This window comes from Ipomoea nil, unplaced genomic scaffold (genome assembly GCF_001879475.1).
Source record: "Ipomoea nil cultivar Tokyo-kokei standard unplaced genomic scaffold, Asagao_1.1 scaffold2279, whole genome shotgun sequence".
NCBI lineage: Eukaryota > Viridiplantae > Streptophyta > Magnoliopsida > Solanales > Convolvulaceae > Ipomoea > Ipomoea nil.
In genome coordinates this window covers 3014191-3030895 of record NW_017618707.1, presented here as the reverse complement: position 1 = coordinate 3030895, position 16705 = coordinate 3014191, and the positions used below count along the sequence as shown (strand labels likewise).

At 42.1% G+C, this 16705-nt stretch overlaps 1 protein-coding gene across 3 annotated transcripts; it reads right to left on the bottom strand.

Annotated features, from left to right (window-relative positions):
- Window positions 1-12188: 12188 nt before the first annotated feature.
- On the bottom strand, window positions 12189-16116 carry LOC109150525 (protein SIEVE ELEMENT OCCLUSION B-like). 3 transcript variants are annotated; one of them, XM_019298454.1, is made up of 8 exons: window positions 15958-16116; window positions 15572-15673; window positions 15036-15472; window positions 14862-14935; window positions 14598-14743; window positions 13300-13890; window positions 13073-13204; window positions 12189-12898 (listed from the first exon to the last, which is right to left on the bottom strand). In XM_019298454.1, exons 1-8 carry the CDS (start codon window positions 16102-16104, stop codon window positions 12239-12241), a joined length of 2289 nt encoding a protein of 762 aa, XP_019153999.1. In that variant the 5' UTR covers window positions 16105-16116; the 3' UTR covers window positions 12189-12238. The 3 variants fall into 3 exon arrangements, with proteins under 3 accessions (XP_019153999.1, XP_019154000.1, XP_019154001.1); XM_019298455.1 differs by having other exon boundaries at window positions 13300-13887; XM_019298456.1 differs by lacking the exon at window positions 14862-14935 and having other exon boundaries at window positions 14698-14743.
- Between the last annotated feature and the right edge of the window lie 589 nt (window positions 16117-16705).

Sequence of the window (16705 nt, the reverse complement as noted above, 5' to 3'; positions counted from 1 at the left end):
TTAGTACTTTTAGATTTTTATTTTGATTGTTTTTTGTTCATATTGATGCTTTGGAAGACATTATATTAGGATCAATAATTGTCTTGACGTTTTGTTTTTGTATTTTTAAAACATTTATTCTTATTATACTTATAAACAACCAAACATCAATATTTATAATCATTTCAATTCCACCATATATACTACCAACATGCAAAATATTTTCACCAAAACACATTATCATTACCAAGTATTTGATTCTTATTCCAATTTTGATTCCCCATGTGTAAACCAAACACCCTAAATATTATTTTCGCTCCCATTATATATAGAGAGAGAGGAGGAGGAGGAGGGGTAAATTCTATCTTGATTACCGTAAAAGTATACATGTGTCATTAGCCATATATTCTATTTTCATTGTCTGTGACAGCTTCTTGTAAAATACTCTCATCTAATCCGATCCTTAGCTTGTATTGAACACCAAGCTAAGGCATAGAAAGGAAAGAGCTTAGCTTGTTAGTTCCATCTTTTTTAATTTGTTCTTTACATTCGTCTGTCTTTGTTGCTCTTTTGATCTGAGATACGCCCAGTGATCAGACAAGCAATCTCGGACCATTCTTCTTCTTTTACGCCACACATACTCTTGGGATTCTACTATCACCTTTAAGCCTCACAACAAGAATTTGATATTGTTAGCATTTTATTACGAACTGTGAATAATGTTATTATTAGTGTTACTTTATTATTGTTATATTGTAAAGTATACTTGTGTGGCTTATATTTGATTGACTAGGTAAGTCTATTAGATAGGAACAGTTAGAGTTGTATTACGTTATTATCTTTTGTAATCGCTTTCTGTTCAAACTGAATGAAAGACTTTCTCTAATCTGGTATCAGACAAGGTCGATCATCTTCTCTCTCCCTCCACCGCAAACGTACCACCTCTTTTCCCCTCACTCTTCACGCCATGTCTACGAATTCGTCGAAGCGAACGGTGTCCGCCGCCGGCTCACCGTCGGCCACCGCCCGAACCCCCTCGCCGGTGCTCATCACTATATATCGATGAAGCTGACGAACAGGAAGTTTTTGTTTTGGAGAGCCCAATTAGTTCCGTTCCTGCGAGGCCAAGATTTGTTGGGGTATGTCGACGGCACCTTCCAGTGTCCTCCGGAGGTCATTCCCGTTGCTCCAGCTTCCGGCGAGTCGTCGACGAGTCTAACTGCCGTCTCTCAACCGAACCCTGCGTATAAGACATGGGTGCAGCAAGACCAAGCCCTCTTGTCGCTGCTCATCTCCTCCATGGCTGACGAGGTCATGCACTTGGCGCTCGGATGGGAGACATCTGCGCAGGTTTGGGCGTCCATCTCCACTGCCCTCGGATCGTCCAGCCATGCCCGGTGATTAAATTTATTAGGCCAGTTCCAGGCTTTGCGGCAAGGGAATTCTACCACTGCAGAGTACTTGGGCCGTGCAGAGTTTCTGGTAGAGTCCTTAGCGCAAGCTGGCAGACCGCTCTCGCTAACAGAACAGAGCCTGTATGTCCTCCGGGGCCTTCGAACGGAACTCAAGGCCATGGCGACGTCCCTCACAGCCTCCGGCACACCGGTCACGCTCTCTCATCTCTGTGATTTTCTGCAGGCGAATGAATTTATTCTGGTTGATGATTACCCCACGGCGGAGATGATGGCGTCTCCGACAGCCATGTATGCAGGCAGAGGACGCGGATCGCAGTCGGATGGTGGCCGGCAGCCTCACGGCCAGAACTGGCGTGGTGGACACAACGGGCGAGGTGGCCAGAATCGTGGCGGACGTGGTGGTCGTGGCAACCCGCGGTGTCAAATTTGTCGCTCCTACGGCCACACGGCCGTATATTGCTTTAAAAGGTACAATACACAACCGTCGGCGCAGGCTCACGTGGCAGTCTCCGGTGAAGCGCCGTCGGCGTCTACGACTGCACCAATGGATGGATGGTACCCGAATACCGGGGCTACCGCACATGCCACACCCGATCCCACCATGATGGTTCAATCTGAGGAATATACCGGGCCAGATGTGCTACGAGTTGGTAATGGCGCAGGTTTGGTGATTTCACGCATTGGTCACGCATCAATCCCATCCAAATCTCACCCTTTAAATTTATCCAATATATTACATGTGCCTAATCTGTCAGTTCCGTTATTGTCTGTGCACAAATTTACCAATGAGAATAAATTATTTTTTGAATTTCACAATAATTGTTTTTTTGTGAAGGACTCCCGAACCAAAGCAGTTCTCATTAAGGGGTGCACGGCGGGTGGCTTGTACAAACTCCCCGTGGGTCAGTCTCATTTTGCGTTCGTCAGTTCCCGGGCCACTCCCACTATCTGGCACAACAGGCTGGGCCACCCGCATAATCTCGTCCTGAATAATGTGTTGCAGACATGTCCAGTCACGTCAAATAAAACCGAGTCTAAAAAGTCATGTGTCGCATGCCACCTTGGAAAGTCATCTCGCTTTAAGTTAGATAGGGTACCAAATTTGAGTTCAAATGTACTAGATTTACTGTTTACAGATATTTGGGGACCTGCACCTGTAATCTCTAGTACTTGTTATCGCTATTTTCTATTATTTGTAGATGATTATTCCAGGTTCTACTGGTTTTATCCATTACGGGTAAAATCAGACATCTATAAAATATTCGAATCGTTTCGTGTGTTGGTGGAACGTCAATTTGGACGTTCTATCAAATCTATCCAATCGGATCTAGGGGGTGAATACCGTAAGTTACATAATATATTCCAAACACTGGTATAAACCATCGTCAATCCTGTGCGTACACATATGAACAAAACGGACGAGTAGAGCGGCGCAATCGGCATATTGTTGAAACCGAGCTCGCTTTACTCGCCCAAGGCAACGTACCCCTCCAATATTGGGACTACGCCTTAGAAACGGCAACTTGCCTAATTAATTACCTATCATCATCAGCTATCAACTTTGAAAGTCCTTACTCTCATGTCTACAAAACACATCCTCCATACACGTTTCTACGCGTCTTCGGCTGCCGGTGCTATCCCTATCTACGCCCTTATAATCGGCACAAGATAGAGTACCGATCAGCACCGTGTGTCTTCTTAGGTTACCCGTTGTCCTTTAGGGGATACAGATGTGTTGATCCAATAAGTGGAAAAACCTATATCTGCCGTCATGTCCAATTTGACGAGTCTGTTTTTCCTTTTTCTATAGGAACACCGACTACCTTACCTACATCAGCACCTGTACCTTGGGCTGCTGGGCCGGTTATACCACGGCTATCTCCGTCAGCGCCTGTTCCAAGCCCAAGGCCACCTGAACCCAGGCCTGAGCCCACACCCCTAGCCCGTGAAACACCACCCTTGGCTATTGAGCACCAACCCGCAGTCAGGGCAGCCAGGGGTCGTCCTAGAAGAGTCCGTGTTCGACCTCAAGAGCGGGGGCATGTCATGCGTCTTCGCCACATGACACGGGGCACTAATGAGCACTTGCAAGCCCTAACTGTGACTACTGATCCAACGTGCTATTCCGAAGCAGTGGGGCACCCTCAGTGGCGAGAAGCCATGGATCAGGAGTTCAATGCTTTGTTACATAATCACACCTGGCGCTTAGTTCCCCCACAACCTCACATGAACATCATAGGGTGCAAGTGGGTCTTTCGGACCAAGCGCACAGCTGATGGCTCAGTTGAAAGATACAAAGCACGGCTAGTCATCAAGGGGTTCAATCAGGTAGCAGGGGAAGACTTCTTTGACACATTCAGTCCAGTTGTGAAACCCACCACCGTCCGGTTGCTTTTATCTCTTGCAGTATCCAACGGGTGGACGTTGCGACAGTTAGATGTGCACAATGCCTTCCTAAATGGTAACCTGGAAGAAACTGTGTATATGAAGCAACCTCCGGGGTATGAAGACCCCACTTATCCAGATCACGTCTGTCAGCTGCAACGCTCATTGTATGGTCTGAAACAGGCTCCACGCGCCTGGTTTAAACGACTCCATGACTTCTTGCTGTCTGTCGGGTTCTGTGCCTCGAAAACAGATGTCTCACTCTTCTATTATTCTTCAGGTGGCTCACGAATCTTTATGCTAGTCTATGTGGATGATATCATCATGATGGGTACAGATTCAGTGTTAGTTAACTCTATGATGCAACGTCTATCCACTGCCTTCAAAATTCGTGATCTAGGAACGCCGAGTTTTTGCTTAGGCATTGAGACTATTCCGGCTGGAACGAGTATTGTGCTATCTCAGAAGCGGTATATGGCCAATCTACTTGGACGCTCTGGGATGGTGGATTGCAAGCCGCTTACTACGCCCGCTGCTGTCACACAGTCAGTCACTCCGTCTGATGAGTTATTTGACAATCCGACACAATACCGACGCATTATTGGGGCCCTTCAATATTTGACTATTACACGGCCAGATATATCTTATGCGGTGAACCGCTTATGTCAGTTTATGCATGCACCTACTGTGGAGCACTGGGGTCTAGTCAAGCGAGTGCTACGCTACATCAAGGGTACCATCGACTATGGCTTACGATTGGAACCATCATCTTCTGCTGCTATTCATGCCTTCTTGGACTCTGACTAGGCTGGTTGTCCTATTGACAGGAAGAGTACTAGTGGTTATGCTGTTTATTTAGGTTCGAACCTGGTATCTTGGCTCTCCAGGAAGCAACGTACTGTGGCTAGGTCGTCTACTGAAGCCGAGTACAAAGCCCTAGCCGATGTGTCTGCTGAAGTAACGTGGGTCGTCTCTCTGCTTCGCGAGTTTGGGTTACATTCGGGGGAGCCCGCGACGTTATGGTGTGACAATCTTGGCGCAACCTATCTATGTGCGAACCCAGTCTTTCATGCTCGGACGAAGCACGTAGAAATTGATATTCACTTTGTCCGCGACAAGGCTGCCGGGGATTTTATCGTCAACTTTGTTTCTACTAAAGATCAGCTAGCGGATATCTTCACCAAGCCACTACCGGGACCGAGGTTTGTTCTGCTGCGGAACAAGCTCAATGTTGTAACGCATCAACCTTGTGCTTGAGGGGGTGTGTGAATAATGTTATTATTAGTGTTACTTTATTATTGTTATATTGTAAAGTATACTTGTGTGGCTTATATTTGATTGACTAGGTATGTCTATTAGATAGGAACAGTTAGAGTTGTATTACGTTATTATCTTTTGTAATCGTTTTTTGTTCAAACTGAATGAAAGACTTTCTCTAATCCAAACAAATAATTTTCAATACAGACTAATTAGCTTCTTCACTGATTGAGAACAGTACAAATTAAGACATAAATTTGAGAAGTCATATATATGATTACTGATGTTGTGAGCCAAACTGTACATGTTTTTAGTGTTGGCATTAAGTTCATGAATTTGTTACATTAATTGCATATTCCCTTGTTTTATCATTTAGATATGGTTTACACTTGCTTTGAATGTTTTATGGTGTTTGTTAGTGTTTTGGAACCAGTATAGGTCAAGTGCAAGAGCAAGGAAAGTTTTAGGATGATTTTGGGTCCAAAATGGACCGAAAGTGTGCGCGACTCAGGGAACTCGACGCCTCCAGTTTGGACATAATGTTACGGCTCGATTATCAGCGGACTCGACGTGTCGAGTCGTTCCAGAATGATGGCCTGCGAAAATATGCCAAGTTTGATGCATCGAGCTTGTTCTCGACGCGTCGAACTGGCGAGAAGTTGTTGTTTTGGAAATTTCTAAATTTTGCAGGAAAATTCATATTTTGTCCCGGTTTGACTCCCGTTATAAAAGGACGCCTTCCTCAACCCTAGATCAGATTGATGCTCAGTTTTGGAGACAAGAAAGAAGAGAATTGAGAGCCACAAATTGTCTTGGGAAGCAAGGAGCAAGCTAAGGAGATTTAGGAGAATCGTTTGGTTTATTTCTTGTACTCATTTTGATTATTTGTAAACTCCTAATTATTGTTATGTATTGAATCTTAGCCATGTGTGGCTAAGATTTCTTAGAGATTCTTGGGTAAAAAAATTTATGAATCTATGTGCCTAATTCTTTAATGCTTTAATATATTATTATTTGGGCTTATATTTGTGTTGCAATTGTGATTTATATTGTAGTTGCTTGTAGTTTAGGGCCCAAATTACTTGCTTCATAGCTTTGTTTGTGTCACAACGGAAATTTGGCATAATTTAGGGCACACACATTTGCACTTAACGGTTGCACCTTGGGAGATGGCAAATATGTTATGGATTTTAATTCTTGATTGTTGCACATCAGGAGATGGTAGTAATTAGGGATTTATTATTATGAATGCTCGTTCTTTTATTATTGGGTGTTTATATCATGGGAGTGAATATTCACTAGGGTTAAAGATTACGGGAGTAACTCTATACCACCTTTGCATTCTCACACTTGTTAAACCCAGATTTTACTATTGTTCTTTAGATTGGCACTAGGTGATTATTGTTTTCACAAACCGGCATACTTTGTTTTACTTAGTTTTTATCATTGCTAAATCATCTCTTTCTTTAAGATTAGCTTCTTGTGAATAAATTAGTAGCTAGTGCTTAATACCTCATTTTCCTATGGATCGATAACCCGATACTTTGGGTAATTATTTGTTTGAAAAATATACTGCAACCAATTACAGCAACCTGAGTGTAGGAGTCAAAAATTACCTGGAGTACTACGTGACTGATAAGTCAGTAGAAGATGAAGAAGTAGAGGATATCATCCAAAAAGAATATCCTTAACAACAACATCCAAAGTCGGCAATGGATCACGATGTAATAGAGCGGCATGTACTGATTCATATTCAGGGCGAAGAGCCAGAAGAACTTAGCTTGGATAAGATGGAGATGATCATCGCAATCGCTGATTTTAGCTTCTGCTAATTGATGCCATATAGGAGACCAAAGAATGTAATTAGAGTCATCCATAACAGTACCGATAGGACAAGTAATTTCAAAATTTTGTCCATATCAAGAAACGCAGAGCATGAATCATTCGTGGAGAAAAAAAATCTAATAAGAATCTGACTCTAATACCATGTAAGGAAATTGAATTGCTATTATATTAACTTGTCTCTTTTCTGTACAAGGGAGGCAACCTTAAAAAATAGCGTCCTTTTCATTCTTCCAAAAGGCTGAACCCCAACCCTAATGGTCCCACACCTCGATGTGACAGAGCATTTGAGAAGAAATAACGTCCTTTTCATGATGAACGATGAAGGTGATATAAAAGGAAGTAATGAGAAAAGTCGTTTAAATGTCCTCTCAAATAATGGTGACTAACTGGTGATTGACGGAAAAGTGTCAAAGTTACTTAATTAACGAAAATTAAAACAATTCAAGGATTATATTAGTCCATATTGAAAGTTAGGGACTAAATAGACATTTGAAAACAATTTAGGATCGAAATATTGATTTTCCCTATATTAAAATATAGTAGTTTTTTAATATTTATTTTAATAATGTAATTTAACAAATTTTCTAAATCATTGATGAGCATTTATTAAATTACGCAAGGCATTACATTTAACTTGTAGAACAAAACAACCAAAATATAATGACTATAAAGTTAAATTTAAATGAACATGTAATGCAATGAAAATTAACATTAAGTTTTATAAAAGTGTTTTTTAAGCAAATTAATACACTATATGAAATACAAAATCTCAACAATACTCTTATTTATCAGAGTCAACATCATGGCCATAACAACAAATGAAAGTTAAAAATTTGTGCATAGTGCAAGAGCACTTATGACATGTTTCATTTTTAAGATTTTTGTCCAAGCTAATCGGATATTTCAAAGTACAATTAGACCCCAATAGGCAATTATAAACACCATTGAAGGCATTTAATATTCATAATTAGACCCGATAGATTTCCCAAAAGTCTAGAAACCAACACTAATTTCCATCAAAAGGTCTTCAAGCAACTTATATCCATTTGTCTCTTGGATAGAGCTGAGCTATATGTGTCAGAATTGGAAGTTGTGTCTAATAGCTATTTTATACCTTAGCAAACTCCAGAATGACTATAAAGTTAAATTGAAATAAACACAGAACACAGAACACGTAATGTAATGTGTTGGTTTTTGGGTTTTCGGGCCCAAGGAGGTCCAACACAACCTGTGGTTGGTGGATTCACCTTTCATCTTTTCGGCTCTATCCGCCATCTCGGGAGTTGGTTCAGCCGCTTCGTCGGAGCTGGAGGAGTCGTAGTCGTACGGACCTGCGAAGAGGGGAGAAAAACCATGAGGTATTCCGAGTCGGAATGCGGCAAGATAAGAAAAGAAGAGGAACGAGGGGTAACGAAGACTACCTACGGTGGCCGCACCCTCCGGTAGCAAGCCACGCTTAGCCATGGCCCGGACTCGGGACCAGTACTTGACGGAGTACGGCCCAAAGCCCTTCAAGAACTCGCCGCCCAGGACCGCATCATCGGAAGGAACGGCACGTCGAGAGCAAGGCTTGAATAGAGCGGCCAGCCACAAGGTCGGAAAGGTGAAGGAAGAAAAAGCAGGGCGGACGAAGAAATAGAGGAGCTTCCAGTCCTTAATGGAATCGGACAGCCCCTCGAAAAGCTGCCGCCCCGGGCGAGCGGCGACTTGAACGAAGCCCGACGAGTGCGAGCCGACCTTGTTCACGGTGAAAAGATACCGGAACAGGTCTAGGTCTGGCTCGCACAACCACCAATGACAGAGGTTGACGAAGCAAGTGAGGAGTCGGTGAGAATTGGGCACTAGTTGGCCCGGAACTAAGTTGTAATGGCGGTAAAAAAGGGAAAGAAAAGGACACGGAGGAACCCGGAAGCCAAAGGCAACCGAGTGTAAATGAATGCCGACACAACCCTCGGGGGGGTCGTAAATTTGCCGGCCCTCCGGGGCGAGGACTACGGCAGAAGGCCCAAGAAGGTATCGGGCCATTTCCAGGTCCACCGCATTGACAATGGACGGTGACCCGGAAGGGCGGACGATGGAATCGAACTTGCCCCGCGGCCGTCCGACGCCACCCGGCAGAGCCGCCACCGTCGTTAGAGGAGCGGGGCTCAGCGGAGTAACCGCCCCCGAGGAAGAGGGGGTCGGTGGAAGGGAAGATGTCGATGGAACGTCCGCCAGAAGTTCCATACGACGAAGAGAGGACGTCGATGGAATGTCCGCCGGAAGTTCCATACGACGGGGAGGAGAAGAAGAAGACGAAGAAGGAGAAGAAGAAGAGGGAGAGGTCGTCTCAAGGTTATCAACCGAGTAACGACGAGAAGAAGAAGAATGTGAGGAAGAAGACATTACCTAAGTCAGGAGAGAGATCGGAGGAAGTACAGAGTGGCCGGAGAAGCTCGAAGTTGAAGCTGAGAAGAAAGACCGGAGAAGAGAATGGAAAGAGAGACGAAATGGCCATTTAAAGGGGAGGAATTTCAAAGGACGGCCACGTGCCACCTTCTCGTTGGAGGAAGTGGAGGTGACGAGACGTGAAGGGACGCCGCATTTAATGCCTCAAAAGGCGGGGCGACGGTTCAGGCCTAGGGTTAGCCCACAGACGGCACGTCTGTCCTAGGCTAAGGTCGAACGTCAAGTGACCCGGCCTGCTAAGCCGGAAGCCCGTAGTGGGCCATGGCCTCTAGGCCCATGAGATACGAGCTGGAAGCTTCTAGAATGACCCGGTAGAACCCGGCTCATCGAATGATATCAGCCGAGTTCACGAAGAGACTCCGGTAACCAGGTCGGCAATCAGGCTCGGCGACTCCCTCACCAGGAGGGTCTCGTCATAACGAGACTGGGAATCAGTCCCGTAGACCAGAGGTCGGACGACAAAATACTAAGAAGATGTGGGGTCGGACAGAAAAACACACAATTTATTTAATTAGTACGAAGATTACAAGGCCCAGCACTCGGCCGATGCAAATTACAAGAGAAAAAACGAGTCAAGGCTTGGCTTCTTTCTCTGTCGACAGGCGAGCGGTCGGAGGGCCTTCCAGGAGGTACTGAGAGCGGAAAGGCAGAGGACTCAGCTCAGGCTCAGGCATTTCGTCCAGATACACGGCGGGCTTCCCGTCATCGATCATTTGCAAGGGCCTCTCCAGAGCGCTCGGCGACATGGCCACACCGAAGAGGGGAGGAGCCTCCCACTTCTCTTCCGCCATTGGTTCGGGATCCTCCACCACAGACTCCATCTCCACCCCAGGTTCCGTCTCCACGTCGATGGGCTCCCTACACATCAGGTCCAGCATGTCTGGAAGCACCACGATGGGGTCTGAGGCCGAGTCGCCCACCAAACGACCTCCATTAGCCAACCTCTTCTGCCTCAGCTGCTCCAGACGAGCATGCTCCTTGTTGCGAATGGACCAGCGGCGATCACCGTCCCTATAACTCATAGCGTCGTACCTTCGCAAAGTGGAGAATGTTGCGATTTGCGTCAACTGTAAAGGGCCTTTATATAGCCCAGCGAAGGCAAATACCTAGGCGATAATCGCGGAGGAGATTATAACTGACATAACTGAGCCGGATTAGACGGATGACGCGAATCTCTGTCAGAGATTAGTTCCATCAGATCCGCTCGAGAAGAGCGAGATTCGCACGCCAACGCAGAAAAAAGTGGATTCGCCCGGGATATGGGGAATCTTGCAGGTGTCAGGACGAAAAGATTTTGATGACGTGACCGACCCCTTGACCAGTCGTCCAGATGAGTACGTAATAGAACACGACAAAACATAAAGCAAGGATAGCATTTATTATTATTGCAAAAGGAGGATACAAATGGCAAGGAGCTTATTACAATAAGGAAAATGAAAATGCTCCTAAAAGAAATTCCTCCGAACTATGGCCGACTCCGGTACATACGATCACTCGCCAGGCGAGGAGGAGTCGCCCCCAAAGAACTCCCCCCGATGGTCCAGGCGGGGATGGACAGAACGAGTCCCAGAAAGCTGGCATGAGTGGTGGCGCAATTGGCTCCTCGTCATCCGGATACACCTCCAGGTAACGGGCGTAATCCTCATCATTCATCAGGCTCGTAACCAGCCCGTCCAGGTCGTCCAGCGGAATGGAGAAGGTCATTCTGAAAGTAAGTTGCTCTGGAACCGCCACCTCAACAAAGGACCCATCTTGAGAAGTCACTCGGGCAGTCGTGGGAGTAGGCAGATGGCGTGACGGCGGAGTGACCTCGCGTCGAGAAGGAGTCGGCGGCTGAGAAGCTGAGGACATAGCGCCGGCAGGAGACCTCTGAGGGGCTGGGCGAGGAGTCTTCTTCCTGTGTTCCCGTTCAGGCCGAGTCCGCTTGGAGGGCAGCGGACGCCAAGGAGACCCGAAGTCAATCCGTTTTCCTTTCAGAGGAGAACGACCCATGATAGACTTGAGAAAGTGAAAGAGAAGGAAGGACGCCATTTATAGGTGCCAAGTTTAGACGGAAGAATCCAAACGGCCCCGCGAGATCCGGAGGAAATAGCTGAGGATCCGGACGTTACCAAAAGATATTTAAGACGAAGATACGATGATTGAGGGGGATGAACAGTTGCTACTTTTCCAAACCCAGGCTAGCGGACCGGGTATGGAAAAGTGAGGGACTAGTTGATGGGGTGAGGACCCCGGCCCAAGAGATAGGGGCCCAAAGAAAATAGATAGGAGAAGTGGGCCAGCGTCGAGAGGAGCCCGAAGAGCAATTGGGCCGAGTCCGGGAGTCGGCCCAGGCCCAAGCACGGGGCCCAGTTCCGAGCTGCTAAGAGGAGTCCAGTAGGAGCTTAGGCCGAGACAAGGAGTCGACCGAGGCCCAAGCCCAGGAAAGGACTCGGCTCAAGGAGCCGTTGAAAGCATTGAAGAGGTTCGTTTAAAAGGGAGCCGTTAAGACATTGAAAGCCGGACACGGTCGGGCCGTTACAGGCCTGGGAGAGCCGTTGGTCGACCGAGTAATGGCGTCCAACGGCTCCGTATCTTAATTAGCCATGAAGTCAGCCATTAAAGGCCTTCAAGTCGGTAGAGGAGGAGCTACTATATAAAGGCCCCTCCATTCTTGTAAAAAGGGGAGACAGTTGAACACCCAAAAGGGGGGAGAACACCAAAAGTTCTGAGTATTAGCTTAATCTCAGAAATAGACACACATTCCATTACAAGGTGTATCCTCCAGCTAAAGGTTGTGTTGGACCTCCTTGGGCCCGAAAACCCTAAAACCATCATAATGAAAATTAACATTATTAAGTTTAATTAAAGTTGAAAAAAAAAAAAAAGAAGGAAATACACAATGAAATACAAATACTCAATAGTACATACTAATCTTTATCAGAGTCAACATCATGGCCATGACAACAAGTGAAAGTTAAAAACTTGTGCATACTGCGAGAGCACTCATGACATGTTTCATTTTCAGGAATTTTGTCCAACTTAATTGGATATTCCAGAGTACAACAAGAATGCCTATTCATGAAAATCATCTCATGGTGGTCTTTGAATGCTTGTCCAAAACCTTTGGGGGCTATGTTCTCCTTCCATATTTGATATTCATTCATGACTCGCAACATTTTAGTTCCATGTCCACATACAATCACTTTTGCTCCTTTGCTTAACAAGGCCCATCCTTCAATTGTTGTATTCGTGCTTTCGTAGGCCAATAATTTTTTAAGCCCTTGCAAAATTTCATCATTGTTGTAGTCTTTAACAGGGCAATTAGTCACATCTAAATAATGAATTCTTGACAAAAACATACTTCGAAGACGAGTCCAAAACCACCATACACTTGCAGAGTTGTGCAAAGGAGAATGACTCATTCTTTTTTTATCAATGATTCCTCTTATTTTCTTGTTTCTTCCAACATAGACCAATTCTATGTTTAATTGGGTTTTGGAGCCAACTTCGCGTACCTTAGAAGTGAATTCTTGAACCCATTTCATGTCATTTCCTCCATATAAAAAAATATATTTTTCCTCTTGAATCTAAAAAACATATAAATAAATAAATAAATAAATAAATAAATAAATAAATATATATATATATATATATATATATATATATATATATATATATATATATATAACTGCATGATAAACATACAATTTGTAATATAAAATTAAAAAAATGAAAACAGAATTATTTAAAGGTCAGCATACCCAATCAATTATAAGCTCGCCAATTGGTTGATAGGATTCAAATTTTGGTGCCAGGAGATGAAGACTCCAAGTTGTTTCTTGTTGCCACAAATCTTTCTCCCTGTCGTTGTGATACGGAGTAGATTGGGCCAGCTGAATAAGAATTAATTTGTTATAAAATGGTACACTTTTGAATTGAAAATTAATAATAATGGAAACAAAAAGTACAAGTATAGTAGGTACAGTACCACTTTTCGTATCCTGCGGTCAACCAAGTCTGCCCAAGCATTTATCTTACCACCAATTTCACTTAAAAAATCGTTAATCATTTCATCAATTTCAGGCACAACACGATTAACGCCAGAAGTTCCTTCTTTCACCTCCTTTGTTACCCAGGGAATTATATTATATAATCTTTGTACTCCTATGGTATTTTTTTGAATATAATGAGGAGCCCAAGTGAGTATCATATGCACGACATTTAGATGAACAATTCTTCCCTTCAAATCTATTGAAACAAGGATAGCGTCTTCTCCCCATCTCATCTTACACTTTGGAAATAGCTCTTTTTTAACAAATCTAATGAATTGCGGCAACAATCTTTTTTGTGGGTCATTCAACAAACGTAAATTATACATCCTCTCTTTTACTTTTTCAAAGTGATGTTCATCCTCAGTGGTCCATGCTGCATTGTACGACATGATTGGGATCCAAATAATATATGGGCTTGAGTTGTCGAAAAACCAATTTAGAAAATCAATTTGTTCATTAGAGATGTCAAAGCCAGATGTTATTAATAGAAGAACTGACTGGTCGTTTCTCCAATAATTTAATCCCTCCTAACATACATAAACACAAAAAAAAAAATCACGCATTACTACCGACTCTATATATGAATAATATTATACTGAATTGGACGACATTAAAATTTTTATATATATTAATCATTCTATTTAAATTTTAGATCCTTGTATCTGTATAATAGGATATCATGTTACAAAACTAACCAACTACGTACAACAAGAACATTCATATATATATATATATATATATATATATATATATATATATATATATATATATATATATGTCAATGCAAGCATGCACTATTTAATTGAGGAATAAAATATTTTTAAAAAAATGTATATATGGAAAGCCTAGGCTCAACCAGCAAACCCAATCGCAATAGTAATATTCGCTTCCCAATCCTTTAATTGTATGCACACACACCGTAATAGCAATTAGGGCGTGAAAATCAAAGCTTATGAATGCTTAAACTAGCAAGAATCTACACATTTTATTGGGAATAAAACATACGCTATAATTTAATTTCGAAGCAGGTAAATAATATAAATTCAGAAAAAGTAAACCAATACAAATTCAAAAAAAAAAAACATACATTTCACCGTAGAAAGTTAGATGAAATAGCATGCAGCTTGTGCACCCAAATATAATATTATAATATAACCCAGTTCAAAAAAAAAAAAAAAAAAAAAAAAAAAAAAACAGTAGTAAAAGTAAGCATATGATTAATTTAAAGCCTCACCAGTAGAAAATTGTGCCTTTCAAATATCCCCTCATAATCATTCTTGACATTAAATATTAACCTGAAAAGTTCTACCCTATTAGAAAAAGAATTGTGATACCATGCATGCCGCAATATTTGAAAAGATTCCTCTGCCTTTTTCTTTGCTGCATATATTCATACGAAAAAAAATTGATACATTAACATCATATCATATATAGTTAATCTTCAATAAATTAATTAAATGTGTAAATATTAAATGATAACTTTATATGTAAAACGAACCTAGTTCGGGAGAGAAAGTAGCTCGGGTTTTGAAAATTAAAGCAGTTAGCTCCACAAGTTCATTTTGATGAACCCTGAAAATTTTGAGACCATATGTGTTTAAATAAAAACTAATCTCAACAAGCAACTACTCCAACTATATGTATTTAAGAAACTTTTACAATTAAATCTTACTTGAAGTGAGCACCACAGACACATGCTGCACTGACATTAATAAGAGTTGTGGCTATCCAATAGGTAGCCATTGGTAAAGCCAAAATTACTGATGGTGGGGGAGAGTAATATGGGCATGGCTTGAGCTCAACCACGCATTTGGTGAGTTCTAACACATAACTCAAGCAATCTACTATTACTTTTTGGGTATAGGAGGGTAGTGTCTCAGCTAGATTATTTTGTGTCAGAGATTCCAACTTCTTAGCCAATCCTCCTAATTTGGAGCCCCCTTTGCATAGTCGGGAATCAAGAAGAATGTATTCTCCATAGATAATGGAGAAACCAGCAAGCATTAGGACCATCTTATCTTCCCAAGAATACCAACACAGCTTCCTCAGTACACCAATAGTGGTGGAGTGTTGTTGATTTGCAGTCTTAGCGTTCAAATCGGACACTATCTGAGAATTTAATGTATAATTAGTCGGAAATTGGAATTATAACAGAATCATCCTTCAGATGGATCAAATTACATATAATGGTTGAGAATTGAATCTCACCTCAATCGAAACTTGTCTGATATGATATGAAAGTTGTTCGTAAATATTATTGAGCTCTACTACTTGATTCAACTTCTCCACCGTGACTTCTTCAGTAGTACCCTAACCCCCGGCCAGAATACATACATACATAATTTAATTAAACATAAGTTAAAACTAACCCAATGCCTTCATCAAGCCACTGCCATACATATTTGCATTATTAGCATATAAATTAATTATATTTAAATAAACAACATTGTATTTACTCACAATTAGAATATATATAAGTTTTTATCCTAAATAGAGCACCATAGATGAAGTAGTTTACAAATAATTAAACTACTTAAAAAAATAGTTTTAATATATCATGAATTGAAGTGAAAAGTAGAAGTAGAATGACAAACCATTCCAAGACGAAGAATCTTTTCAGCATCGCTCAAAATGAAATTGGTATTGAAGTGTCTACCGTCATGATTGTCAGTTGACAAAACCTGCTCTCTAAGTATACTACTCTCGTCAATAGGCTGGCTGCTTAGTGATGGGAGTGTCATTGTTGGTTGTGAAATTATATATGGTCTTAGATAGCAATTGAGGTTGGGTTGCAATAATATTGAACGGAGAAATTGGGGGACGAGAGTAATAATATATAATTCAAGTTGGTACGTCGATAGAGGGGAAAATGAGCTGAGGATGTGAGAGTGTATATTTGTGTTCACTCACCACATCACCAGGCCACTTATATAGTAACATTATATGTATATTTGAAGATGAAATGGATGAGAAGAATGAAGATATATATGTCAAGATATCAGATAATCAAAAAGTTGAAAAGCAAATTATTCTTATCCTCCCATGTACTCCAACAATTATATTCATTGCTTTTGACACCTTCTTATAAAATACTCCCATCTGATCCTAATATTGAACACCAAGCTAAGTCATAGAAAGAAATTAAAGGAGCTTAGCTTACCTTGTATGTTAGTTCCATCTTTATTAATTTGTCTATATTTGTTACTTTTTTGAGGTACGCCCAGTGAGACAAGAACCTTGGGACCATTCTTCTTCTTCTTCTACACTACACCCTTAGATTCTAATTTCACATTTAAGCCTCACTACAAGAATTTGATATTATTGTTAGCATTTTATTACAAA

Excerpts from the sequence above, each read along its gene's own strand:
- LOC109150525 (XM_019298454.1), bottom strand. The coding sequence starts at position 16,104 with ATGACACTCCCATCACTAAGCAGCCAGCCTATTGACGAGAGTAGTATA. Across the intron at positions 15,674-15,957 it reads AGATTCTTCGTCTTGGAATG|GGTACTACTGAAGAAGTCAC; the intron begins GTTTGTCATTCT and ends GCCGGGGGTTAG. Across the intron at positions 13,891-14,597 it reads AAAGGCACAATTTTCTACTG|GAGGGATTAAATTATTGGAG; the intron begins GTGAGGCTTTAA and ends TATGTATGTTAG.